Source organism: Strix uralensis, chromosome 3, assembly GCF_047716275.1.
Source record: "Strix uralensis isolate ZFMK-TIS-50842 chromosome 3, bStrUra1, whole genome shotgun sequence".
Taxonomy (NCBI): domain Eukaryota; kingdom Metazoa; phylum Chordata; class Aves; order Strigiformes; family Strigidae; genus Strix; species Strix uralensis.
Genome location: NC_133974.1, coordinates 101,264,124 through 101,290,769, shown reverse-complemented (window position 1 = coordinate 101,290,769; position 26,646 = coordinate 101,264,124). Strand labels below are relative to the sequence as shown.

Here is a 26,646-nt window from a genome sequence, read left to right as displayed (position 1 = left end):
GCAAACTGGAAAGGTAAACTCCCATTTATCCTTTAACACACACAGAAAAAAATCAGTTAAAATAAAGTTGACGAACTGACTTTATGGTACAACATATAATTAATTTTTAGAAGTGATGTTCTGGAATTATCAAGGCCAAAAGCTTCAAGAGCCATTCAAATGCATGGTCGGGTATAGAGAGGTTTTCCTACTTCTCTACTGCAGGAGTCTTTTCCTCTGCTGTTCTGTATTGTGCTCAGATTTTTCTCGCTCATCTTTCCACCATTTCACTTTGGTGGTGTGGTTCTCCTGACAAATATGGAGATGAAGAGGAATTCAGGAGGTTATGTACTGCAGACTTAATGTGATTTAACCCCATTTCCTATGATGTGCAATGGTAATGAATAAGACATTAGCTGGGTATGTTTGCTTAACGATCAGTCTTTAACAATTGACGTCTAATGCTTATGGTTGAGTTTAACAGTCAGCATTGACTGAAATGAACAGTGCTTTTTGCAATAACTTCTTTGGTGTTATCTTAAAATCAAGGTTTCCGCAAACAATTACCTTTTCTATATTTGTTTGCTGCTCTGTTCCATGGTAGAAGATGGGAGAAGGGTGTTCTGGGCAGAGGTCCTGTAGCCATATGTATGAGGCCACTGGAACCTCCTGGTAAATACAGACTAAACTGATAGAAACTGAATAGAACTTAGGTGCATGAAATAGAAGGTGATGTATGTAAGTGATAAGAAATATATATTATTATAAAATGGTACTTCAGTTGAAAATGATAGCATAAAAATGCCAGTTGCTAGCAAGATGATTCAGCACACTTAACATTTTTCATCCGCAGCTATGTGTGTTTCTTTAAAATACCATTTGTTAAAAATAATTCTGCAGATTATTTGCAGAGAAGTTGGAAGCAGAGTAATTTGAGGCCAAAGTAATGTTGAGGGAGAAGGGGATGAGAAAGAGGGGAGAGAAGGGGGTGGGGGTAGTGGGGCAAACTCCCGTTGCGTTATCTACATGTGTTATACATGGGCAGATCTGTACCACTACTGAGTAACGGGAAGCTTTCTACTGGCAGCCTGCACAAAAATGTGGTAGTTAACATTTTAATGTGGCCATAGGAGAGATGAATAGAATTCCATGAGTAATTATTAGAAATAATTCCATTCAAAAAGGAAAAGTGCTTTACTTCTACAGGCCATTGGTAAACCTTATATTGTTTCTATTTTGGGTTATTTGTTTTCAATTTAGGCACTGAACTTATTGGAGGTAAGTCACTCGGAGGTGATGTTTATTCATCCAGGCCTTTTTATTAATTATATGTGTATTTATTGTTTGTCGTAATACCTCTTGTTCCTTCATTGTTTCTCTATTTCTGAAACTATTTCCCAGTTTGGCAGAATTCCTATGTATTTGAGTGCTTGGGTCAGTACAGCCATTCATTTTGTTGCTTTGATACTATTTTTGATATCTTAGAAGTATGGCAACGTGCATTTTACTATATTCTTAAAGTAAACTATGTCTAGATTGTTTTCTTGCAAATAACTTTTTCACAATAAAAATTTGAACTTTTACAAAGTAACAGTTCTTCCTTGTGTTTGTGTAGGGGAAAATGCAGTGTTGCACTTCTGAATGAGACAGAATCTGTGCTGTCATATCTGGAGAAAGAGGTAATGTGACTTCTATTTGGGTAAATATTGGGATGGGTTTATGCTTTTTTTTTTATGGCTGTATTTTTAATAAATGGGGAGACCACATTTTGAAAATTTTTCTTGAATAAGTTAGAAAATCATGTTGAAAACACTGATTTTAAAAATCTTATTGGATAAAAATTTGGCACTCTTAAATGACAGTTTTATTATTAATATAGTTGTATTTGGAAAATAATTAATTCGAAGTAATTCATGTGGCATCTTACAAAAGAAAAATATACAGACTTTTTCCTGGAGTGGCTACTTAAGGGGGAATTCATATGGCGCTTTTTTTTTCCTTATTTTCTCATTTTCTCCTTTTTTTTTTTTTTTTTTTTCCTTAGCAGTGTTGTAGAAAGAAGAGTCTTCCTGTAGTCAGTGGACAGGGAGAGAAGAGAGGGTCCTGTAGAGGGCAACTTAGCATAGGAGTCTAATTTTAAGGGCTCTGAATTATTGTATGGAAAGAATCTCCTCAACTTTCATTTCCCGTGGAAGAAATTTAGGATGCTTAGCTTTACAAGAGGGGAAGAAAATTCCCCAAGAATTTGAAAGAGAATTGTATTGCAAAATACATTCAGAATAAACATATTTTCTTTGGAGTGGCTTAATATGACATCAGACAGACAGAGGTTTTTAGCTGAAATTAGCACGTTTTTATTTTTAAATTTCTACACCAAAACCACTGATAATCAGTAAAAATGTTTCTGAAAACAGGATTTGCCCTATACTTCAGGTGACTGTACCAGACATGCCAATACTATTTTTGTGTAAGCCCTCTTCAGACACTGATAGTGTTTTATGCTTTTTTGAGACGTAATTTATAATGCAAAGTCAAAATGGTAGTATTTAGGGGAAGAAACATGTTAAATTCAAAAAGCAGTTAGCGTTCATTCTTTTCAAATCTATTGATATATTTTTGTGTATGAATCTTTTCATTATTGCTCTATTTTGAAATAACTCCTAGCAATGAGACAGGCTTCAGTTAGCCATTTAAAAGTATTCATGATACATGTACATTATTTAAAATAAGGATTAAGGTACCAAACCTGTGCTCTGCAAAAGCGTGCAAGTGGGGTTCCTTTAATAATTTCCAAATGGAAAGTGCTACAGGTTTACAGACCTAATTTTAAAAATTACTATGCTGTTGCAAATGTGTCTTCTTTTTTAGGATACTTTTTTTTATTCATTGGTGTATGATCCATCACTGAAAACGCTTTTAGCAGACAAGGGAGAAATCAGAGTGGGGCCTAGATATCAAGCAGATGTGCCAGACATGCTTGCAGAAGGTAAATATATGATCTTTGATTAGTCAACAAAATAATCCTCATCTTGCATTATTATTTATGTTGACTTTCTGAACTAAACTAATCAGCATAGAGGCAGAGTGAGTAAAATAGTAGATCTTTGAAAATTGATGAATACCTTTAGATATTATAAAGAAAGAAAGAAGGAAAGGATACTTGAACAGCTTTTGAAAAGATATTGTCCGTTTCCAGTTTGTGCATAATACAATTTAGGCATTCAGTGTTTGTTTACTTATTATATGGTCTGGTTAGTTGTTTGATATAGGCCTCATGGAAAGGTGATGCTGAGGACCAACCCATTTTCTAGAATAATAACATGGTAACAAACAAATGAAAAATGTATTCCTTCACTCACTTTTAAAACAGGATTTGCATAGAGAATGTATGTCGATGTGTTGTCTTACTTTAAAATATTTTTCAAAATAGTTAAAATATTGGCTTTCATCTTCTCTGTTTGGTAGCAGGACTGAAACAAATGTTTCAAGCCTTGACATATCTTTAAAATCACTGGTATTTTTAAAGTTTATTTTATTTATTTCTAATCTAGCACAACTATCTTTGCCTTAGGCTTTTGCTATGTAGAAACTTTATTCTTTTAAACAAAATTTCAAGTACAATATTTGTTTAGTGTTTGGATGTTATTTAAGAGGCGTCAGCACCTGTGTCTTGTTATATTTGCAATTATATTTACATAGTAAATTTTAAAATGAGCTGGTTTTGTCAGCGAAATGTGCACTTAACATTGAGTGCTAACAAAACCAAAAGTTTCCTGAGGAGTATCTAGACACAAATACTATTTTCAAGAATCTTGGTATTTATTCCTTAATAAGAAAAGATTATGTGACAGGAATATCACTTGCAGTAAGTCAAAGGAGGTCTGAATGCCCCAAATATGTATATTTGTAACCTTAAATGGTGTGTTTTCCATTTGTAATGGGCTGGATTTTTTTTCTGCTATACTTTTTCTTTCATACAAAATAAGCGTTATTTCTACAAGTCTTATTTAATAAACTGTATAAACCAAGAATGATTTGATTTCTGGCAAGTGGCAGATTATTTTACAATGGATGCCATTTAGTAGCTCACCTGCATTATTATTCTGACTCTTAATAGCCAGAAATAAACTATAGGAAGACTTCTCCAGATTTGTTTATAAGGCGTACAGACTTGTTTCAGAACAAGTTTATGACTAGAATATGATACACTGCAATTCTTGCTGTAAAAGGTGCCTGTCATAGGGAAGCAGATAATTATGTAGACATTCATATGCTCAAGAGAAAAGCTTCCCAGAGGACTAAGTGAAAATGACTGTCTCGATGTGTGTATCAAGTAGCCAGGGAGTATTGATGTGCTTCTGAAGTAGCTGGCTGAATTGGTGGGTTTTCAGGATGAGCTGGAGTGTCTGCCAGGCAGGAAGAGTTTTCCTACTGAATTCTGCTACTTTAAATTACTAAAGACAGAGCCTAATTATGGAATAGTGAATACTACATATAAAGTAAATGTTTTTCCCATGGAAATGTTACTTATTTTTTTCTAAAATTAAATTCCATATTTATTAAAAGTTAAGTTCTTCTGGAGCTTAACTTTCTGAGTTAAATCCTTGATTCAGTTAAACGAGTAGAAGATCTTTTTTTTATGTGAAGACAGGATTTCACTGTGTGTTACTGTCTTGTTTTTCTCACACCCCATTAATCCCCAAAGTGCAGTAAGTGATGCAGTCTTCTTGCTGTCTCTAGTAGGCAATAATAGTCCATCAGTTATTAAGATTCAGAAACACCAAGCTGTCCACAAACCAAAGACCAGGTGGTATACAGAGCACTACTTTGGCAGTTTAGTTGGATCAATCTGCACTTATTCCCAGTGGTTGGTGGAAAAAAAGAGTTTGGTTTTAGGAGGATAAAAATATCTGAATTATTGTAGATTTGACTGACTGTTATCTAAATGTTTCTGTAGTCTTCTGACCTCCAAGGAGAAGAAAAAGACGATTCAGCTGTTACTGTGTCTTTATGTAAGCTGACAGCCTGAAAGTTAATCCATTCGCTGTCAAGCCTTTTCATTCATGAAAACAAATCTAAGCAATGTTTAAAATTAATAGAATAAAATAGAGATGTTTGGAAATATGGGATTCCATGAAGACTTCTGAATTTTGAAATAAATTTTTGAGCCTGTATTTTTAAAAGTGGCTAATGATCTGTATGTCCAAATTATTATGCCATAATATATGATGCTTTAAAACTAAAAGCTTAGAGCAATCACCTTAAATTAAAAGAAATAATTTAGACAACTTCGAGTCAGTTAGAGATCATGTGAGAAAAATTAGGTTCTGTGTCATCTAATAATAGTATTAGATAATAAAATAGAAAGCATTGCCAACTTTACTCACACTTATAATTTGTCCTTTAATGTAAAGGAAGTATACCTTTTTGAATGTTGTTGGTAGGAATATTTTATGTTTACAGAAAATCCCCCAAACCATTTTAAAAAATTTAGAAAAAATGAAGATTCACACACCATCAGTTATTTTGTTTTAAAAGTTACTGGCATATAAATGTAGTTCAGATGACTGAAGGCATGCCAGGTCAGATTAGCTTTCAGAAGACAAGTCACAAAGTGGCTGAAAAAAAAAAAGTTCTTTGAACTATCAAAGCCCTTCCACATCTTCTATAAACATTAAATTATTTTGATGTAAACACACTGATGTATTCTAGTAGATTAAAAAATCAAATTGCTTTCATTTTCTCTATACTGTGATAATTCATGTTCTGTCTGAATGGACTACTATCTCTTTTTTTTTTTTGTGTTCATTGGAGAACTATATATATATATTTTTGTGGGAATAGATTATTTTTTTCCCCTTGCATTGATGTTACCATTTTTCTGTCCTTGAGTAGAACATACTCCAAAACCTGGTGTTTAGACCAAACTTTGTATAATGCAGCATACCTTCTTCCCTCTACCACCACCATGGATGAATTGGATAACATTATATTTCTCTTTAACTTTTGAAATGAAAAGAATGTTTACTTTTTAAAAGAGTAAAAAGGTTATTAAAATCAAGATACATAATAAAGTATTACAGGTCCAACTGTTTTTCCACTTTGACATACATTGAATCATAAATCCTTTCCACAATTACAGTAAACAAATATAAACAAAGTTTAAAACCGGTTGAAGATGCCTAAGCCTTGTTTATCTATGCTGCTTTTGTCTGTAGTGGTTTAGCTAAATCTCTTAGATTTACACATTTAGTGAAGAACTGTAACTTTGGAGAAAGACCAGACCAGATTTCTTTCAGCCAGTCTCTTACAACATTTATGAACATCTTTGGGAGTAAACCTATGATCAAAGTTGTCAGATTCAAGTGATATTATGGTTTTGTGAAACCCTTCTTTCTCCCCCCAGTGGCAAGTGCTCCAGTCTTTCTAGACTCTAGTTTGAAGATTTTGAGAGTCTTTTTAGTTGCTCTTATTACACTGGAGACTATATTCTACAGCATTGACTCAAATTCTGGCTAGTGTGATACTAAAGAAGGTTCTTTCTCTGCTTTTAACCACACATTCTGCAGCGGCTTATTCTGTGAATATAGCAGCTGTTTATTTTCAAACCTGTTTCCAGTGTGGAGTAACATTTGGCTCCTCTGCACAAAGCAAGAATAAAAAGGTTTATCTCTGAGAACCAAAGCATGCATTTGGACAAAGAGTATCTTGTTTCAAGCATCCCTCCTGTACTGTCCCAGAGCAAGGTACCTTGTTCTCTGTATGTGCTGTCTGGGGCATCTACCTACTGTATTTGTCAACAGCTAATAAAATATGTGACTAGTAAGTTCAAAAAAACAAAACAAAAACCCCCAAACAAACAGCAAAAAAACCCTATACAGTTTTGCTTTGGGTAAGTCATTCTTATTATTTGGTTGAAAGGCATACTTTTATGAATTATTCTGCTAACAGTTAACTTGAAGTTCTCTAATTTGCTCCCTTTTTAAAGAGAGCATGTTGCTAAGATCTTAGACCCTTAGGTAGTTTATAGACCTTATGGCTATTATCTGAGAAGACTTTAGTCATTTGAATGCCCTCTGAAATTTGGACAATGTTGTAGCAAATAGGAGGGTGAAAGAAGAGTGACAAGACTAAAAAAAGTAATAATTAACCCTACATCTGGTAGCATGTCTTAATCACAATGACAGTTTTCTGTGGCTTCAGATGACTTGAATTTGGTTCTAGCTGAAGGGAAAATTATAGTACATGAACGTACTCTTATTCATATATTTAGTAAAGTAAGAAATTTGTTGGGGAATGAGGGGGCTGAGGGGAACAGCTCTGTGGGAAAAGCCCTGGGGTGCTGGCAGACAGCAAGGGAATGTAAGCCAGCAGTGTGCTTTGGCTGCAAAGGAGGCCAGCAGCATTCTGGGCTGTGTCACCTGGCACATAGCCAGTAGATCAAGGAAAGTAAGTGATCATCCCCCTTTACTGAGCACTCATTAGATCACATCTAGATACTGCATCCAGGTTTGGGTCCCCCAGTATGGGATAGTTATTGATAAACTGAAATAAGTTCTGTGAAGGCAATCACACTTCCCGGGGCTAGAGCACTTGCCCTGCAAGGACAGGCTGAGGGAATCGAGCTTGTTCAACCTGGAGAAGAGTTGGCTTCAAGGTGGGGACCAACTGCAGCTCCCCAGTGACTTGAGGGGAGGTTGTTGAGAAGACAGACAGGTTCTTGACAGTGGTGCGTAGTGGGAGGATGAGATAAAACAGATATAATTTGAAAGGAGAGGTTCAGAATGGCCATGAGAGGAAGTTTTTTTCCCATAAGTATGGTCAGGTGGTGGAGCAAGTACCCAGGGAGGTTGTGTCATCTCTGTCCTTAGAGGTTTTCAAGACCCAAGTGGATAAAGCTCTGGTCTCATCTCACAGCTGAGCCTGTTTTGAGGAGGAGGATATGCGACAGATCTCCTGCGATCCCTTCCAACTTGAACTGATTCTACTATGGTGCTCCAGTTTAACCACCTGCTTATGAGATTCAGCCCAGAGCCTTTTACCCTGGGGAAGTGCTTCTTCATCCATAGAGAGTGGGTTGGGATTGGAAGTTTACCTCTTATTAAACAAGCATATGAGTGGACAGTTGTTTATTCAAAACACCTATGCTTCAAAGATGATCTTAGGCCCCATATTTTTCTGTGCTTATCTACATTCATATTTCATTAAGAGAAGCTGAAAGAGAAACCTCAAAATGCTACCTTCCCTCCGGTGATGATGCAGGGTAGTAAATAACTTCTTCGTACGTGTTCAGTCATTGCCATTAACATGCTCAGTTTCAGCTGACTTTTCCATAAAGGCTTGAGACAATATGTTGAGCTTTTAGCAAATCTCAGTCTAAAAATAAAAGGAACACCCGAAGATTAGGAAGTGCAAACACTAATGCTAAGCTAACAGCATTAATACCTACCAAAAAGTCTTTGGTATAATTAGATTATAATACTGTAAAATAAGAAAAAGTATAACATATGCACAGTATGATTCAGTTAACAAAGCAACTACTAACCTTTAAAAATTTTATTTCTCTCTTGTAAAAACATGGGATGATTTCTGAGATTTAGCACAAAACCACCAGCTTGAAAGTAGGCTGTAGAGGGAATTAACCTTTGAATTTTCTCTACCTGTCTTAAGGTGTTCAGGTGGTTGAAAGGTGTCTTTTTGCACACAGAGATTCCTCATCTATGTTATCCTGGGCAGCATCACAGTGACAGCTATTCACAGCTATCAGTGTGCACATGCTTATCTGAGCAGTGGAAAGTGCACAGTAAGAACGTTTTGCTGTGAATTAATTGTCAGTGTATAGCAGCAGCTTCTGTCAGCTCATCTGGCTCTGCTCATAGTGCCTGCTGTAAGGATTCTGAGAGCTGAGCAAGTCATGTGGAGCTAGAGATCACTGGGCAAAACAGAGGCATGTCAGAGTGGGAAATGTGGTGATGGATGCATGAAGGGTTAGGGTTGGTGGGAAATGAGATTTCAGTCTCCATGCAAAGGTATATGGAAGGAGACAAGCATCAAGGTGTTGACAGGTGTGGTGGGTAATAATTAGGTTTAAAGGTTTATCTAGAGAACAGGCTGCTAGTGCTAATTGAGTACTGCCACCAGCAATGGCAAACTGTTTGCAAATCCCTGTTTTATTAATTAGCTAGAGGGCTGATCTTGGTTAGAGTCACTGTTACGGGGATGTCAGTGTACTGCTCCATGGAATTTTCCTTATGCTAATGGTCCACTCCCAGCTGCAGTCCTGTTCCTAGCCTACTGCTGCTTATCTCTTGTATCTGGGTTAAAAGGAGACCACTGTATTCTGGGGAATTCTTTATGGAGCTGGGATCTGACACAATTACTCTGTGGCCATTTAAAGCAGTACAAAGAGTTTGGAGTTGGCAAGGAAGAGGACTACCCACTTACTAAGACACAGAGAGGAAGAGGAATGAGAGTCTCTGAAATGGAGGAAGAAGTAGCCTGTAGGAAAGACATTCTGTTTGAAGGGGTTTTTTTTCTTTGTAGTAAATAAAATTATAAACTATATTCAAAGTATCTGTATAAAAACCCAGACTCCCTCTTGCACATCTGAAAATATCCAGAGAGCATCTAGAAATAGCACCTGCTGTGCAGTTGGTTCCATTTCTTGAAGGCAAGGCATTTTAGAATTAATGGAGTTCAAGTAGCTGAGTGCTTAATAGGAAGAAGGGGAGCAGGTGGGGAAGTTTAAGCTATAAAATTTGGATGATGCACAGAGAATCTGTGTCCAAAACTTCTAAAACTTTTCTGTTTTGGAAAAGAACAAAATAATTCCTTTAGAGGTGTTTCCTAGTGTCTTCCTCCTGCAAGTCAGTTGTAAGAGCATGTTGTTTTTAATGGACCAGATATGTCAGATGGAAACTGTTAAACTCAGAGTTCAAGCCTGTTAATGTTTGGGAATATTGGAATTTCAGGATTTTAAGCTTGAACATGGTTCCATGTAAAGAGACAGATAAGAAACTCATACTGTTTGGATTTTTAACATTATGAAAGTTCAGGATGCTTAGACTCAGTGTATTTTATTTTCTGGTTCTTTAAATGCTTCCCGTATACGTTAAATTTTTATTGTAATTTAATAAATGAAAAATATGTTTTAGAATAGTGGAACCCAACTGTAATCTCATGAGGAGGGATCTGTTTTGTTACTTCGTGGCACATAATACTCCCATTTATTGGAAGAACCACTGCTGAATTGAAAAATCGCTCATACTAGCCAGAGACCTGCAGGAGTTGCTTGAATGGTGCATCTGATTTTCTTGTCAAAAGTCTGTGTGCTGGTGTTGATGTAGTTGCAATGATTGCATTCTCTTGTGAGAAGATAAAAATCAGGCCTTTTTAAAATCGGTCAATATGAAATATTTTTCAGAAGATTCTGTATTCAGATATTTAAGTTAAAAATTAGAGAGTTATGCAGTTGTTAGACTCTGAAGATGATGATGTGTGGCTATGAGAAACGTCTGACAGGATAAACAAATATTGTGTCTTAGCATCCTATCAGTTTTCGGAAAATATGATCTGTAATTTGTGCTAAGTGATCAGTTTTATGACAATTGCTGAATATGAGATCTGGGCATGTTAATACAATAGGCAGTTCTTAGAAAATAAAATGAAGAAAATAGTGCCTCTTTTCTTCCCGAGTTCAGTATTTCACAAATAGTATATGTCTAGCCTTTTGTTTTTAACTGGGTTTAAGAAATCATGAGGACTGATGATTTTGAGGCCATGTTAATATTTCCTTTGTGAGTGAACCAAGTTGCAATTACAAGAATAAATTAGTGGATTTAGTGCAAAACTAGTTGCGTAGGTAAGATCATCGAAGAAAGAATTGCTTTTCCTGTGCGCACACAGAAGGTGACAGCAGCAGCTTTAGGCTCTTTGAGTGGTGTGTTGGTATGTGAGGAAAAGATTTTCATGGAGAAAGCTGTCAGCCATAAATTACTTTTTTGGATGGGATGGAGGGACTAGTTTGTGTAGTACACCTCTCTTGTTCTACATACAGCAGTTTGAGAGTCCATAGCCTGTTGTCTAAAACTAGATCTCCTGGTAACTCAAGGTGACCTTACTGGGATCTAGACAGGAGAAGTCAAAGCTCAAATTCTGAAGCCAAAACTACCTTCAGGAGCAAGTATGAAAGGAGATGTTTATGCCTAACTCGCATTTGCTTAAAGTGGATGCCCAGGAACCTTGTAGAAATCTGTTCCACCAAGTTCAGTCTGAAATGCATTGAAGCTTCAACGTTGTTGGAAAATCTAATAAGTTAGCAGCAAAACAAATGATAACTTCAATACCAGTCAGAATATGCCAGAAGCAGAGAGGTCTTTGAGGGCGATTGAGTCAACTAAAAGATGATGGCTTTCTGTTTTAATGAATTTTTCAGAAGGAGTGTGTGGGACAAAAGATCTAAAAAGCCAATTCAGGAGTTCTACCTGTGGAAGCTGCAGTAGAATACCAGACATAAAAGGTGTGATTGTGCTAACCCAGTAAGACTTACCTTTATGGTCAGAGAAGAATGTTGCCTAAACCTGATTCATATCAGCTGAAGATGGATATGTAAAATAGATCAGAGGACGGTTAAGGTTTGATGAGATTAATCTCAACAGAAGTAGTACACCAGAATAAACTGTTATAAATACTATAATAACTCCCATTTATGAGTACTCAAACATATTTTGTTCTTATATGGAGTTTCTGTTGATTGCACTTTTGCCTTTGAGTTACATGAAATTTTTTCTGTAATATCTTCTAAAAGAAGGAGCTGTTTCTTGAGGCAAATTTAAATGTGGTAGTCACTTGTCTGATTTGTAGACTTTTTTTCTTGTTATTAAGCTCAGTGGAGTAAATTTTGCATAATTAACTGTCAAATGCATGATTATCACAAATAGTAAAATACTCTTTACGATGTTGTTCATGTCAGATTTTAATAGGATTATAATATCCTTTACATCAGTCTTGCCAATTTCTCTTCCAGGGAGCTGAATTAGTGATTTATGTGCTGGCCAATTAAATGCCTGTTTATAGACTTTTATCAGTTTTACTATAAATCAGATAAAGCACATGTAAATGGCCTCTTTGTGCCTGTTTTCAGTAAAGACTTCATTTACTTCTGCCTAACCTTGCAGATGCAAGGGAAATCTGTAGTTTAGGATTGCAGCCACATATACTACAGAAGCTCAGTTAGGTATTTGGAAGCTTTGCATTATAAAACAGTACTTTATGAAGTCTTTTCAGTAATGCTATTTAAAAATGTTTGTTGCCTTTCGGTACAATTCGTTGAGGTATTAAGTGCATGTATAATTTTGATCAAACAAGCAGTTACATGGGTTATGTTGGTTCTTCCTTATATACCTACTATACTTACGCTATTCTTAGATAATGTGGTAATAGAAATTTCTGAGCTTCAATTCTCAGATCACTCACAACTTCTGTGTTAACAGTGAGATGGTAAATTAGAAGAGTTGGAAATGGTTCTGTTAAGCAATTAGCTCATAAAATCTGTCCAACAGTTGAGGTGAGCTGTGCAGTTTTTCTGCTTGGGGATTGTTTGGTCTTTTTTACCCCTGTCCCTGCCCTGAATTGTAAAAGCAGGTCTGCCTTTCTCATTTGCTTTATGCTTAAAGTCAGTTGGAGTTTTAGTCTTTATAACAAGAGAGCCATGATTTCCTACTGTCTTTAGCTTCTTGAGGAGACTTAAGCATCTGTTCTCATTCTTATGTTTGTTATGAACCTCCTATTTTCAATAACTTGAAGGAAATGGTTAAAGTAGCTGTCTTTTCTTTTTGCCTTCTGGTTGCAATGCAACGTTAATAGTCTGTGCTGCGGTGTTGACGTGGAAGGTTGTGCATGATTGCTGTCGGAAAGATGTCTTTATTAATAATAGCTGTAGAGCATTGGCTGAGATTGTTCAAATACTAAATGAGTTCTGTTGGGTAGGCAGTTTTACGAAGGATACAGCTATTTATTGTATGCTGTGTATGTGCTTATTATCCCAAATAATGTATCGCAGTGAGCACTCAAATCACCTTTCAAGCAGCAACATCTTAGAGTTTAATTGACCTTGCTGGTTTTTTTTCTACCTCAGTAACTTTGCCTAAATGGACTTATTGTAAGTTGAGATTTTTGTTTCATTTGCTGTTTTATTGTAAGTCTGATTTTTCTTTTAAGTTTGTTTTTCATCTTCTACAGAATAAATATCAGATGCGGGTGAAATGTTTTTTGCATTTGAATAAATCAAAATACATTTCATCCTAAAGAAGTTTTTCTCTATGTTTTGTTTACATTTATGCAAATGAATAGTCCTGTTTATCTTTAGAATACTATAGTCACAGGGAATTTGCATATTCATAACATTAAGTTTATTAAAAAAAAAAAAAGACAGAACCAGAGATTTCATTTTAATTTAGTGGGGTTTTTCTGAAGAATACAATGTCTAGGCATTGTGGTATCCCTCTTTCTAAAACAAGTATTTTAAATATTGTTAATAATCATATGTAGTATGGTACTGTTATTATACACAGAATCGTTTTCACTATGCTTTCCTGAAAACTGTATTGCCTCAGGTTGTGTTATGTCAGGAATTCAGAAAAATGGTTGCAATCTTTCTGTATTCAGATTGGAATGGGTGCTAGACCACTGCACAGTGTCTACCAACCAAAATATCATCTAAAATGGGGGGGTGAGGGGCAGGGAATCTGAGTGCAAGTCTTATTGTTCAGATTTATTCATAAATATCAGAGTACAAGAAGCTAATTCCAAAATAAAGGTGAATTTCAAGTATCTTTTTGTTAGTTGAATACTTACCCTTGCCTTTGAACTGAAGGTGACCTTGTAGTTTTATGCAATATATTAATTTAGGTCATTGTCTTTAGATTTGCCATAAAAAGCTAAAATGAAAGGGCTGACTTTTTTATGATTTCATTTCTGTGGCAGTGGGGATTCTATCTAAGTACTATTTAATAAGGACTATAAAGTGAGGAATGGTGTGATTTTAGGACATTATGCTTCCATGTTCTCTGATCTGTGGAAGTTTCTTTTTGCATACTGTTCTGCAGGGTTTTGGGAAAGAGCCAACCTTATTTGTTCCTTTTTTTCCAGCACTGGACATTCCCATAAGTCAGCCGTTCTTGATGCAGCATTATGGAGAAGTTTGTCATTACTACGTGGTTACAGTTTTTAAGTTTGTTCTGAGCCCAACTGTAATTCTTTCTGTTTAGGAATTTAGAACATGATGAATTAAAAAGCTCTTCTGAGTGCTTTTGAGGTCTTTGATCATCAGTGGTTGATTTATAAGCACTGCAAGACTGAGCACTGAGAGAGCTCTGAGGTTGTTGGAGTTGGAGGAAGTTTAATTCGAAAGGGATTTTTCAAGTGAAATATGACTGAATTTGTTTGGTAGGCTAGAGTTCTAGAGCATAGAAGGCAATTGGACTATGCATGTTTTATTGTCTTAGAAAATGCTCAGTAGCAGTTTAAGTTGTTGTAGACAAATAATGGGCTTGTATTACCTGATATCTTTCACTTGTCTCTATACGTGTAGTCTTTATATAGTTTGTTTTTCATTTCTAGTCTTCATACATGCGTTATGTTCATAAATTGAGTTTTACCATAAGATTTGTGTAAATACACAACTCATCATCTGAATGAGTAATTGAAATCTTGGATATACATCTGTCAGGCAAGCTAAGGGGGATGGAATTGTTCTGCAATTGAAATGTAATAATTTTCCTTTTGCCTATACTTTTAAAATAGTCTAAGCTTTCTCATGTTACTTTAATGAGAGAAATTATTTGCACATAATTCAGTTTTATTTTTTGCAGAGTTGAGTGTAAATTTTTGAACTTTTTTTCTGAATGATTTTTGATTGTTAGTACTGGTGAGAATCACATCATAAAAAAAAAAAGAAAGAGTAGTAAGAATTCTATGTCTGCAGAGCATTTATAGTGAGAAGGGTTGTAATTTCAGTTAGTTAAGACTAACAGTCAGCTAGCTATTTACCATGAATTCAGTTTATGCAGAGTTGAACTCATTGAGTGTCAGTAGATAAAGTTTGTACATAGATCTGAAAGGTGTCTTTCCTTCTATAGCTCATGTAAAACTTACTTTCCCAGTGGCAATTACTTCGACGTTTGGTAACCAGCTTTCTCAGTTAAGCTGTATGCGCCCCACCCCAATCAGTTGTTTGTCAAAAGCTGTGTGATGTTTTGTGATAATTAACCTTTGTATGACTGTATAATTTATCTTTTTATGCAGAATGAAGATGCTGAGTGTTTTAGAGAGGAACTAATGAACTTTTCATTGAAGGAGAAAGCTCAGATTTTAAACAGGCAGGCTTAGTGTCTGGAACTTTGTTCATAGCTAGACAGTGTGAGAAAATCCAATGCAATGATACTTTTCTCATCTGTAAATTGGAGAAGTTTACAGACAAGTGGTCTAAGTAGCTGCATGAGAAGGTGGTTCATGAATTGAAACCTTTTTCAGTGATTAGTTGCCTTTTTTTACAATGTTACATAGCACATGATGCTATGTTCAAAAAGACATTTAGGATTACCTGCAGTTAGTATACTGCCAAACAGTTCTGACAAAAGCCTGTTAAATGCTTTATCTGCTAAATCTCATCTTCTGTTTCAGTAATAGAAATGTTGTTGTGTTGCACGTTGAACTGGAGTAAGGGAGGAATAAGAACTGACAAGTACCTCTTCTGCATTCTTGTGACGTAGCCAGGAGATATTCCTATTTCACAGGTATAAAACTGAAGCACAAAGATGAAGACAGTGAATTTACTTCTTAGACATGTGCCAAGCTTTAAGAATATAAAGTTCTACACAGGCCTTCGTGTTTATGTGCTTAGGTATTTAGTGAGCCAGGTTAATTGCATGAGTCAAAACTCCTGGCTCATTTCAACAGATTGTGTCAAGCCCTGAATGAATTTCCATAGTAGGAGGAACTCTGTGGTACAAACTGTTGGTCTGGTGTCCAACTGCTGTCCATGGTTCTGTCTGCCCTAGTCTGACCAAAAAATTGCAACTACAGATTTTCTGTGCCATGTGATTAAGGATCCAGCAGCTGGTACCTCTGTTTTGCATATCATGAAAAATGGATTCACTCAGAAAGCTGAGCACTGCAGGTGTTTAGTTCATATGTTTGGATTAAAGTGACTGTTAAATTAGTTTTTGAAAAGGAGAATAAAAAGGTATTTTGAAAAATAGTGCAAATTGTGCAAAATACAAAAATAAGGCATTGTACCTGACAAGTGATGTCTGTAAAAACTGTCTTCCTGGCTATATTTCAGTCAGATATCTAATCAATTTTTTGTCATTAAAGGTGGAATTGGCGTTGTTTCCCTGAAAACCATTTTTAAAAAATCCAATTTTTATAAATTTCCTATTTCAGTTTCTTAACAGGATACAATATTGTAGCATTGTTATATATCTGTAAAATTAAAAAGAATTGTGGTCTAGGAAAATGTTCATAGTTCATATTGCAAGTTATTTTCTTTCAATTGGATATGTTATAAGAACATAGAATCATACTGAATCTAATGTACTAATTACCTTGGGGGTATTTATCTGCAGGAAGTGAAGTCTAGAAGACGAAGTAGGTCTTTAATTTCTTGTTGTTCATCTTAACTGCATTCAGTTAAAAGTTTCATTTGATTTACTTCCGTTTTGTAAAATTTTTTTTACAGTTGTTTTCTGTGGGGGGCATATCATGCTTTCCTTTGTTTAAAATGACTAACTGAAATGCAGAACTTTTTTTTTTTATTAAGAAAAAAATAACATTTTGCTTTTTATTAGGGGAGAACCAAGAGAAACAAAGCATTGAATGATTGATGAAGACAAAACCAGGCATATTTCTGGCCATCTAGTAATGTTTTCTGGAAAAATTAATCTTCAGGATTAGATTGGCTATAATAAAATTATAAGCAGAGCTCAAAATAAATTGGATATGCTGGTATGTCATACCAGCCATTCAAAAAAATTGCCTAGCACTTCTCAGAATCTGTAATTGGTATGTTGGTGAGAGAGCACTTGTAAAAGAGAATGAGAACCTTCTCATATGCAGGGCTGAAAATGTTAAAAATTAACCTCCCCCATTCTGTTTGTGTCCTGAAATTTGGAATGTAAGGAATTAATACTGTGGCAACTTGGATACGTGTTCAGTCTCAATGTCTTTTAGTTCTGTGTCAAATTCAACAATATGAAAGATAAATGTAGAGATGTTAACAGAGAAATAGCGTCTTAGATTTAAAGGGGTCTGGCACCTTAAAAATCCTATAGTATAAGGTACAGGCATGATGAACTAAGGACAGACAGCTCAAGGAAAACAGAGGGGGTTTTGTAATTACTGTTTTAAAGGTGACCTCTGGAAGGAAGGCCTGTTTATCTTATGTGATCCTCCTATACTGATTCTTGCAACACATTCAAAGGAACTAAACAAAATTTTTATTCCTGAACTCAACTTTGCAAAGATTTCTACAGCACTGCTTCCCTGTCTCCATGATTGATCTGTTTAGGTTACTTTTCTTCCTGTTTAAGTGATAATATCCTGCCATTTCAAGGGAAAATCAGGAATGAAGCTTTTTTTGTAAGTGCAGTTTGGCAGAGACCACATATGTTCTGGAAACCTCTCTGACTGCCATTGTTGCAGTAATATTTAATATTGCAAATATTGTATGTGTTTGGATTCTTTTGGTATAGATGTTCCATTGCACATATCCTATTTATGTCTACTGCCATTACAAAATACTGTTTGGCAATATTTCAAATTTACCTTTATCAAGAGTTAAAACGACTTTTTGTAGAAGTAATTGTAATTGAAGTACGACGTGTAGTATTGCAGTTTTTTTCATCTTTTTGCAAACTTAATTCAGGAGAGTGACATGTTTTGGTTGAATACTTGTGCTGTGCTTCTATGATGTTTACTCTTTGTAAGAAGTATACCCTGTCTGAGTATTGTTATGATCTCCAGGATATGATGTGCTGAAACAGTTAACTAACATTAAAGATAAGATTTAAGAACTATATATTAACAGATTGAAATGAAGTGCTCAGAGATTATTTATAAAATGTAGAACATCACCCACAATGTGTCTGTCACAGATGGAAAAAATAATGTATTGACAGGTGTGTACTCCATTGAATAAAGTCCTACCCAAGATTGCCAGAAATTAAGTTGGTTTCCAGTACTGGATGTGGATGAGTTTAAAGAGGAGCAGAAGTCCCATTAGGCAGGCAGTTCTTTGAAGAAAGTACTTTACTGTGTTTTGCTGAGAATGTGACTGTGAAATTTGTTCCTGAAACATTAGCCAGACAGCACGGTGCAGCTCTAACTTGTGTATTTGGTAGGGATAAATATATACTGCATTTTCATTTCCTTCCAGGATGAAAGTGCTAGAGAAACTTGCCATATATGATTAGATTTCAGAAGAGCCAGTGCTTGGTTTGCAGCCTGCCTCCAGACTCTTAAGGGTACAGGTTATTTCATGTCTTGATACTGTGCCTGTTTAGACTGGCGTTTTTTGTTAAGTCATAAGAAGTAGCATAGACTAAAGATCTACATGCTCAGAGAGGTACCTACACAGCTTGGATTTTCAAAGGAAATGGAATGGCTGTATTTGAGAACAGGTTTTTATTCTTGTAGTAGCTCATAAAAATCAGAGACAAGTACTGACAGCCAGCTAAACATTGGAGTTTTTTACGTGTTCATTGAAGGAAGAACATGCCCATATTCTAAAATACCAAGGAGGGACAATGATTTTAATTTTGCTGTTGTCATCTGTTGTGGCCACAGATGTGCTGGCCACATCCCACAGGTAAATCTTCTCATGCCGATAGAATATATCGTGCCTACTTAATCAACCCCTGTAACGTTTCTCATATTGCAGCAGAAGTTACTGGTGTAGTAGTCAGGCCATAGTGGGCTTCCGTATGAACCTGAATCATTGTAGCATCTTCACACTTCACTGTTCTCGCAAGCAGTATAAATGCCATACTCTTTTAATAATAAATACAGGGCAAAACAAATTTCAGGAACCACCACCATTGTTTTGGCCACTGCATGTACACAGATTGCTCTGTTCAGACAAATGGAGTTGGGAAATGATGATGTAGCATATAGTAACTTTCTTGTGCTGTAGACTTATATATTATTTTGTAAGAGGATATAACTAGTCAATGTACACAGTAATTTTAATAATATGAAGTGAGTTAACAATACAGATAATGTAGTGACTCAGAGCAAAAGGTGAAAAAAATAATTAAATGTGGTAGACAGCATTTTTTCATAATGATTTTTGTTTGGGGGACATAGAATACAAATTGCATAGAATTTAATTGCTAAAGCTGGTTAAGTGTAAAATTAATTTTAATATGGCTGAAGTGAAACAGTAACTTTGATATAGTTGAGAAGCAATTTAAAGAAACCACTGGTTACTTAGGTAATGGTTTCAAGTTTATAATCACATTTTATTAAAGTTCTTTGATACTACGCCTCCTAAGAATGCCTCCTGAAATTGAAATGCTGATGTTAAGGGAAGAGATTTATTTTATTGGTGCTGCATTACAGAATTTAAATGAATAACTGCTGATTGTTAAATACTGTGTGTGTGTTTAAAAATGTACAATGTCTCTTTTAAACATAGTACAAGAAATACACAGAGAAGAACATTGTGAGTAATAAGTGTTTTGTCCCATCTACCTTTTGACAGGAGAATTAGATGACAGAGAACAGGCAAAGCTGGAAGTAAAAGTATGGGATCCAGATAGCCCCCTTACTGACCGTCAGATTGACCAGTTTTTAGTTGTAGCACGGTAAGATTAAAATCCTCTAATAAAAAAAAATTCCTTTTCCTTTTCCTACTGACTATTTATTCCCCTATATCGTGTTACTCAATTTGTTTGCCATTTTGTGAGCCCTTCTCTTTCCCACAGTTAGCTAAAAGAGAAAATCAGACCATAACCTTCTGCATATTTATTGAAGCTACCAATACAGAAGAGAGAAAAAGAGAGTGAGTTTTGGAATAATGCTACACTCCCTGTATTTCAGGTTATAGTAGAATTTGATACTTTAAATGTAGAAAACAGTCTGTTTTCCCTTCAGAGTAAATGAAACAGAATTTAATATTTCAGTCTTGTATTATATAGTACTTGGAATTTCATAGTGTAAAATAAAAGTTAAGAATAGAAATAAATAAAATGTTAACAAATGAAATGGGTGCAGAGCTTGCCCAATTTACATATAAACTGAATAATTTGCAGTGCAATTATTTTGGATGAATATTGAAATAAAAGTTTTGAAGTGATGTATTTCATTAGTGTAAAAAAATCTGGTCAGTTCAATTTTCATAGAATCATGAAATCATAGAATGGTTTGGGTTGGAAGGGACTTTAAAGATCATCCAGTTCCATCCCCCCTGCCATGGACAGGGACACCTTCCACTAGACCAGGTTGCTCAAAGCCCTGTCCAGTCTGGCCTTGAACACTTCCAGGGAGGAGGCAGCCACAGCTTCTCTGGGCAACCTGTGCCAGTGTCTTACCACCCTCACAGTGAAGAACTTTGTCCTTATATCTAATCTAAATTTACCCTCTTTCAATTTAAAACTGTTACCCCTCATCCTATCTGTACACTCCCTGATAAAGTGTCCCTCCCCATCTTTCCTGTAGGCCCCCTTTAAGTACTGGAAGGCCGCTATAAGGTCTCCCCAGAGGCTTCTCTTCTCTAGGCTGAACAACCCCAACTCTCTCAGCCTGTCCTCATAAGGGAGGTGCTCCAGCCCCCTCATCATCCCCATGTCCCTCTCTGGACTCAGTTGAGCAGGTCCATGTCCTGCTTATGTTGGGGGCCCTAGAGCTGAATGCTGTACTCCAGGTGGGGTCTCACGAGAGGGGAGTAGATGGGCAGAATCCCCTCCCTTGACCTGCTGGCCACACTTCTCTTGATGCAGCCCAGGATACAGTTGGCTTTCTGGGCTGTGAGCACACATTGCTGGCTCATACTCAGTTTTCCATCCACTAATACCCCCAAGTCCTTCTCTGCAGGGCTGCTCTCAATCCACTCCTTGCCCAGCCTGTATTTGTGCTTGGGATTGCCTCGACCCATGTGCAGGACCTCTCACTTGGCCCTGCTGAACTTCATGAGGTTTGCACGGTCCCAGCTCTCCAGCCTGTCCAGGTCCCTCTGGATGGCACATCCCTTCCCTCCAGCCTGTCGACTGCACCACACAGCTTGGTGTCGTCAGCGAACTTGCTGAGGGTGCACTCCCTCCCACTGACCATGTCACCAACAAAGATGTTAAACAGCACCAGTCCCAACACCAGACCCTGAGGAACGCCACTCATCACTGCTCTCTACTCAAGACATCGAGCTGTTGACCGCAACTCTCAGTGCAACCATCCATCCAGTTCCTTATCCACTGAGTGGTCCATCTCTCAAATCCTTGTGTGTCCAATTTAGAGACAAGGATGTCGTACAGGACAGTGTCAGATGCTTTGCACAAGTGCAGGTAGATGACATCAGTTGCTCTTCCCTTTTCCACCAGCACTGTAACCCTGTCACAGAAGGCCACCGAATTCATCAGGCATGATTTGCCCTTAGTGAAGCCATGTTGGCTGTCAGCAGTCACCTCCTTATTCTTCATGTGCCCTAGCACAGTTTCCAGGAGGATCTGCTCCATGATCTTGCCAGGCATAGAGGTGAGACTATCTGGCTTGTAGTTCTCTGGGTCGTCTTTTTTCCCTTTTTGAAAATGGGGGTTATGTTTCCCCTTTTCCAGTCAGCAGAAACCACCAGACTGCCATGACTTCTCAAATATGATGGATAGTGGCTGAGCCTCTTCATCTCCCAGTTCCCTCAGGACCCGTGGATGCATCTCACCAGGTCTCATGGACTTGTGCACCTTCAGGGTCCTTAGATGTTTTTGAACCTGGTATTCTCCTACAGTAGGTGGTTTTTGCATTCTCCCAGTCCTCGCCTTTGCCTTCTGCATCTTGGGTGGTGTGGCTGGAGCACTTGCCAGTGAAAACTGAGGCAAAAAAGCTGTTGAGTACCTCAACCTTCTCCATATCCCAGGTAACCAGGTTAATTTATAAATTAACATATGATTATGCAGATTTATGAGAGGAACATCAAAGCCCTTGGAATTCATAAATATCCAAAAAACCCATTTCTCTACTTTAAAAAAAAAACCAACCTGACTTTCAAAATTCTATAGACTTCTTACTGAAGGACATAGCTACACTCATAAGATACAGCATATTTCGCCTGTCCTGTAATTCATACTTAGAAATATAGTACGAAGGTACTGTTTTAATGATGGCAGAGAACTGTTAATCACACCTAATTTATGCTGAATCACTCCATCCCCTGTATTTTCTGTAACCTGGTTGCAGAGTGTAGTCTCAAATCTTCTTAGGTAAATAATCTTTATATGTTGTTTCCAGTTTTTCTTCTTTATTCTTTCTCCATTTTGAACAAAGCATTTCAGGAAGGAAATAGAGAAGTTGCTTTATATTTTCCAGCTTATGTGTATGGTGAAATGAGTTGCTGATTTATTGTTTTACAGTTCAGATGCTGATCCACCTGGGTTTCTTCTTCCTCCCTCACTTTGTAGTGCTGTGTCCTTTCTATACAGTAGTAAAAATTGCCTGGCCCTGTTGAATTTCCAAGCAAGCCAGAGGGGTAGAGCTGTTAGCACACATCTGTTCAGAAGATCACAATGCCTGGTAGATGCTCCATAGAACAGAACCCAGAAAAAGAACTACTTCTATTACGAGCAATATAATACCTGAACATCTATGGGCAGACCATCATGGGGTACTCTAAAAAAACATCTGCATGAAGGTTATGTATGTTTTTGAAGAGTTCATTCATTGCCTTCACATCCCTCCACTCCCCATCTTGCAGCCACTCTGGGGAGCTTAAGTAGTATAGTGTGAAGCTGAAAATGTTCCCAGAGGAGTGTACCAGTAAGCAGTCTGCTGAGAAGTGACAGAGAATAAATGATTTATTTTTTTTTAAATTCTTCTCTTTTCTTCCCCTTACTTAAGACATCCTGTGTAATGCTGTGCCCTGACCAAGACTGCATTTGTGTAGAAGCTGATAAATTTCTGTAAAGAAGGTTTCTGTTATGGCAGAGTGGGTCTTGGTCATATCTGACTTATTGTCTTGCCACAAGATCTTGTGGTAGGCAGTCACTAATGACCTTCTGTAATCAGATGTTACTCAGGTACCACTTTATTGATGTGCTTCCACAAAACTCCGTTCATCTTTCTAAGCTCCTCTGGAACTGATAGAAGCTATTTCCAAGCTCTTATATGCTTGTATTCACAGGCTGCAAGATCACATTTCTGTTGCATTAAGTGCTTCTGAGACAGATTTTCACCAACTTCTGGAGAAACAATTCTCCTATGATGATTGTGGCAGCTTTAAATTCAGTATGTTGTGTGCTTGCAGGTAAAAGCTTTCATTATACTGGACCACTAAAAGCTGCTTGAGTAACAGTGGAGTTGGTATTATGATACAGTAAACTGTGTTTACAGACTCAGGAGATAGCTCTGCTGTGGCCTAATTGCAGTTCACTGGACATTGGCTGTGCCTGCTGAGTTTCCAGTGAGAATGGTATTCCTCTGGTTATGTTTAGTTTTGCAGATTTGAAATTCTGACAATATAAGAACTCTTTCCTAAATGCATTCCTATATGTGATTTTGGTTAAGTGTGTGTATGCTATCTATATTTGAAATTTTAAAAGCATTTTCACGTCATCCTTTTTACATGCTGCATCAAAGGCATGAGTATTTCTTCTCAGTTTTTTCAGTCTGCTCTGGTTGAAGGAAGAGTTGCTTTTGTTCTTACAGGCTTTAGCTTTTTCAATCACACAAGCACACTTTGTTGGTTCTTTAGAAGGTGTTTAAATACTCTCTATTTGTGTTGCCCGTTTGCAAGAACATTTATATTTGGTCTTGGGCATGTAGCTTTCCCAGTCTTACAAGGTTTTTTTACTGTCTCAGGAACTAGAGGCCTTTTTTCTAGGTTTATATGCTTGGTCAGTCCGAGCCTGGTAGTAAGCCCTAGTATGCAATAATTTGCTGGATATAAAGGTAGAATAATATGCCTATCCTGTCCAGAAATTGGAGATAGCAGTGCCATAAAAATCTGTGGAGATTTTGAAAAAAGTGTAAGAGTACTTGAGCAGAAAGGTCCTTAACCTTGAGCTCCCTCGGTAGTCTTGCTTGACTGTGGATTTACAAATCTTGAAAGTACCTTTTGGTACTACTGAAGCATAATTTGGGCAAGAGCTCTTGCCCGAACTAGTGAAAGCATCTGGTAGGTGAAGCTTGAGGCATCAGACTGATTAAAGTATTCTGGTTTTGAGTTGTTTTTTGTGTAACGCGCTGTCATTTTTACTCTGGCAACGAGAATTCCAACACCATTTTCTACTCTGTTCAAATAAGATACAGCTTCATCAACCAATTTTTGTTCCGTCATTTATATTGACAACAGTTCTTCTGTGTCTACTAGCTTCAAAGAACAGGACTCTGAGAATCTGCCACAACAGTTTAGATCTGTCCACGTTAGCAAATAGTACAATACGGTAGAAGTGGATTTGTAGAATTGAAATGTTTGATGCTGAGGACCTAGCATCCACACTTGCACATTTTGAGCAGTTTTATTTTTAGGCTAACTCTGATGTGGTTCTGTGGACTAAATATCTATTGAGTATGTGGAACTACTGTACTTAACAGAAATCCAGTTTGTATGCTACAAGAGACCTTTTGATGATACAGTAGATAAAGACACTGGGGACCATTGCTTTGAAACTCCATTCCTAATTTGAACTAAAACACTGATACAGATGCACCGTTTTCTCCAGTCATCAGTGTCTATCATTCCTAATATACAAGGAGTACTTAATTTCTTTGTGAGATCTCTTGTTCTCTTTCTAACTCTGTTCCAAGTTGCATAGTATTAGGAAATAGAAACTTTCCTACTGTATGTATAACATAATAGTTCTGTCTTTTTTTTTAGTTTTTCAAATTGAAAATGGACCTGGCCAGACTCAGAAGTGGTAGGAGTTGTGGGCTTCACTCCAGACATGCTGAGAGCCGTAGACCCGACCCATTTTTTCCATTTTCTTTCTGTCTGCTAATTTAGTCTATAATTCGTTACCCGATACATTTTTGGTATGTTCTAGTTCCATTTGTGTACTTTATGATGCAGTGAAACAGTTAACTTCTTTTATTCTGCTTCATGTAACTACATTATCAGCATAGTCTTCTGGAGGGAATATATCTCTTAATTCAAGCTTTCTTACAGACATTTGTGGTCCCAGCTTATTTCCAACTAAACCAGAGTTTTGAAGACTTATTAAAAGAGCCTTAAAGCACTGCATCTCTACCTTAAAATTTATTTCTTTAAAATTAAAATGGCATTGCATACCACAGGCTAACATAACATATTTGTCTTCATTTTAATGCCAGTTTATTTTTTGATAGAAAATCACAGAAGAATGGAAGATTATGTGTTAGTCATTTTGAATTAGACCTTGATCCTTCCTGTGTTGTTCCCACTTTTCCATTTTCTCTAAGACAGTGATTATATTAATTTTCTGTTAGTTACTATTGATTTAGTTATAAGTGCTCATGGTATATGGAGGTGTATTTGTTTTTGAAGGGAACACAATACAACTTCAGCTAGCAATGTGTCTTTCATCATATTGAAGACAAGAATACACTTGTCAACTAAGAACAATAAGTAAAAACATTTAAAAGTGTGCTCAGATAGTAATACTCTGTTCTTGCAAGATAATTCAGTGTTGTCAGTGGCAGCAGACAAAACTCCCAAAGCTCGTCAATGAAAACAAATACATAGAAGTCACTAGTTCGAAAGCTTCAGTATTAGTGTGCTTCTGGATTCTCTTTAGGTGGTGAAAAGTGAGAGGAATTGGAGTTCATTAAAGAGGTAATGAAATTTAATGGCAGAATTGCAACATAAAATTATGCAATAAAGATGGTGTAAAATCTGGATGCCAATGCTGCACTCACAAAACTAGATGTTTGCTAGCAAGGTGAGTTACAGCATCTAATGGTAGGCAGATGGTTTGGCAACAAAAAGGAAAAATATGTTCACATCAAGTTTACTATGAGTATCAAAAATACTACGTTTCTGCCTGTCTTTCATGCTTGGCCAATACATGTTTATTCCTTTGTGCATTTTGTGTTACTATATTTCTTCTTGACCAAATTAATTTCAAAACGGCTAATTCAGACTTGGAGCTGAATTTCTTTTTGCATTTTTTTTAATGAATTTTGATCTATTCCATTATAAAGAAAAGATTTCTGCAGCAGCGTTTTCATGGACCTGCTTTTTGGGGGCTGTAAACTTCTTCCTCTGTGACTAAAATTTCAGGATGGTGTACAGATGATCACTTAAATCATATGCTGTGAATTAAACTACTTGTATGTATTGGATTCTATTCTGTTGAGTAATAAAGATTTCACATATGTTCCACCTCTATTCATTTAGTAATGAAACTGAAGGTTAGTTGTGGTGCATAGGGGACATTATGTGTAATGCCACATCCTACCCTAACTTTGAGATTCTTTCAGAGAAAGAATAGT

At 36.6% G+C, this 26,646-nt stretch overlaps 1 protein-coding gene across 2 annotated transcripts in view; it reads left to right on the top strand.

Moving 5' to 3' along the window:
* Positions 1 to 26,646, top strand: part of MTA3 (metastasis associated 1 family member 3) — a 142,234-nt gene that overhangs the window by 36,947 nt on the left and 78,641 nt on the right. For both annotated transcript variants that reach the window (XM_074863600.1, XM_074863601.1), the window contains exons 5-7: positions 1,595 to 1,658; positions 2,848 to 2,965; positions 19,739 to 19,841. In XM_074863600.1, the coding sequence (XP_074719701.1) occupies positions 1,595 to 1,658; positions 2,848 to 2,965; positions 19,739 to 19,841 (285 nt within the window). The remainder of the gene's footprint in view (positions 1 to 1,594; positions 1,659 to 2,847; positions 2,966 to 19,738; positions 19,842 to 26,646) is intronic.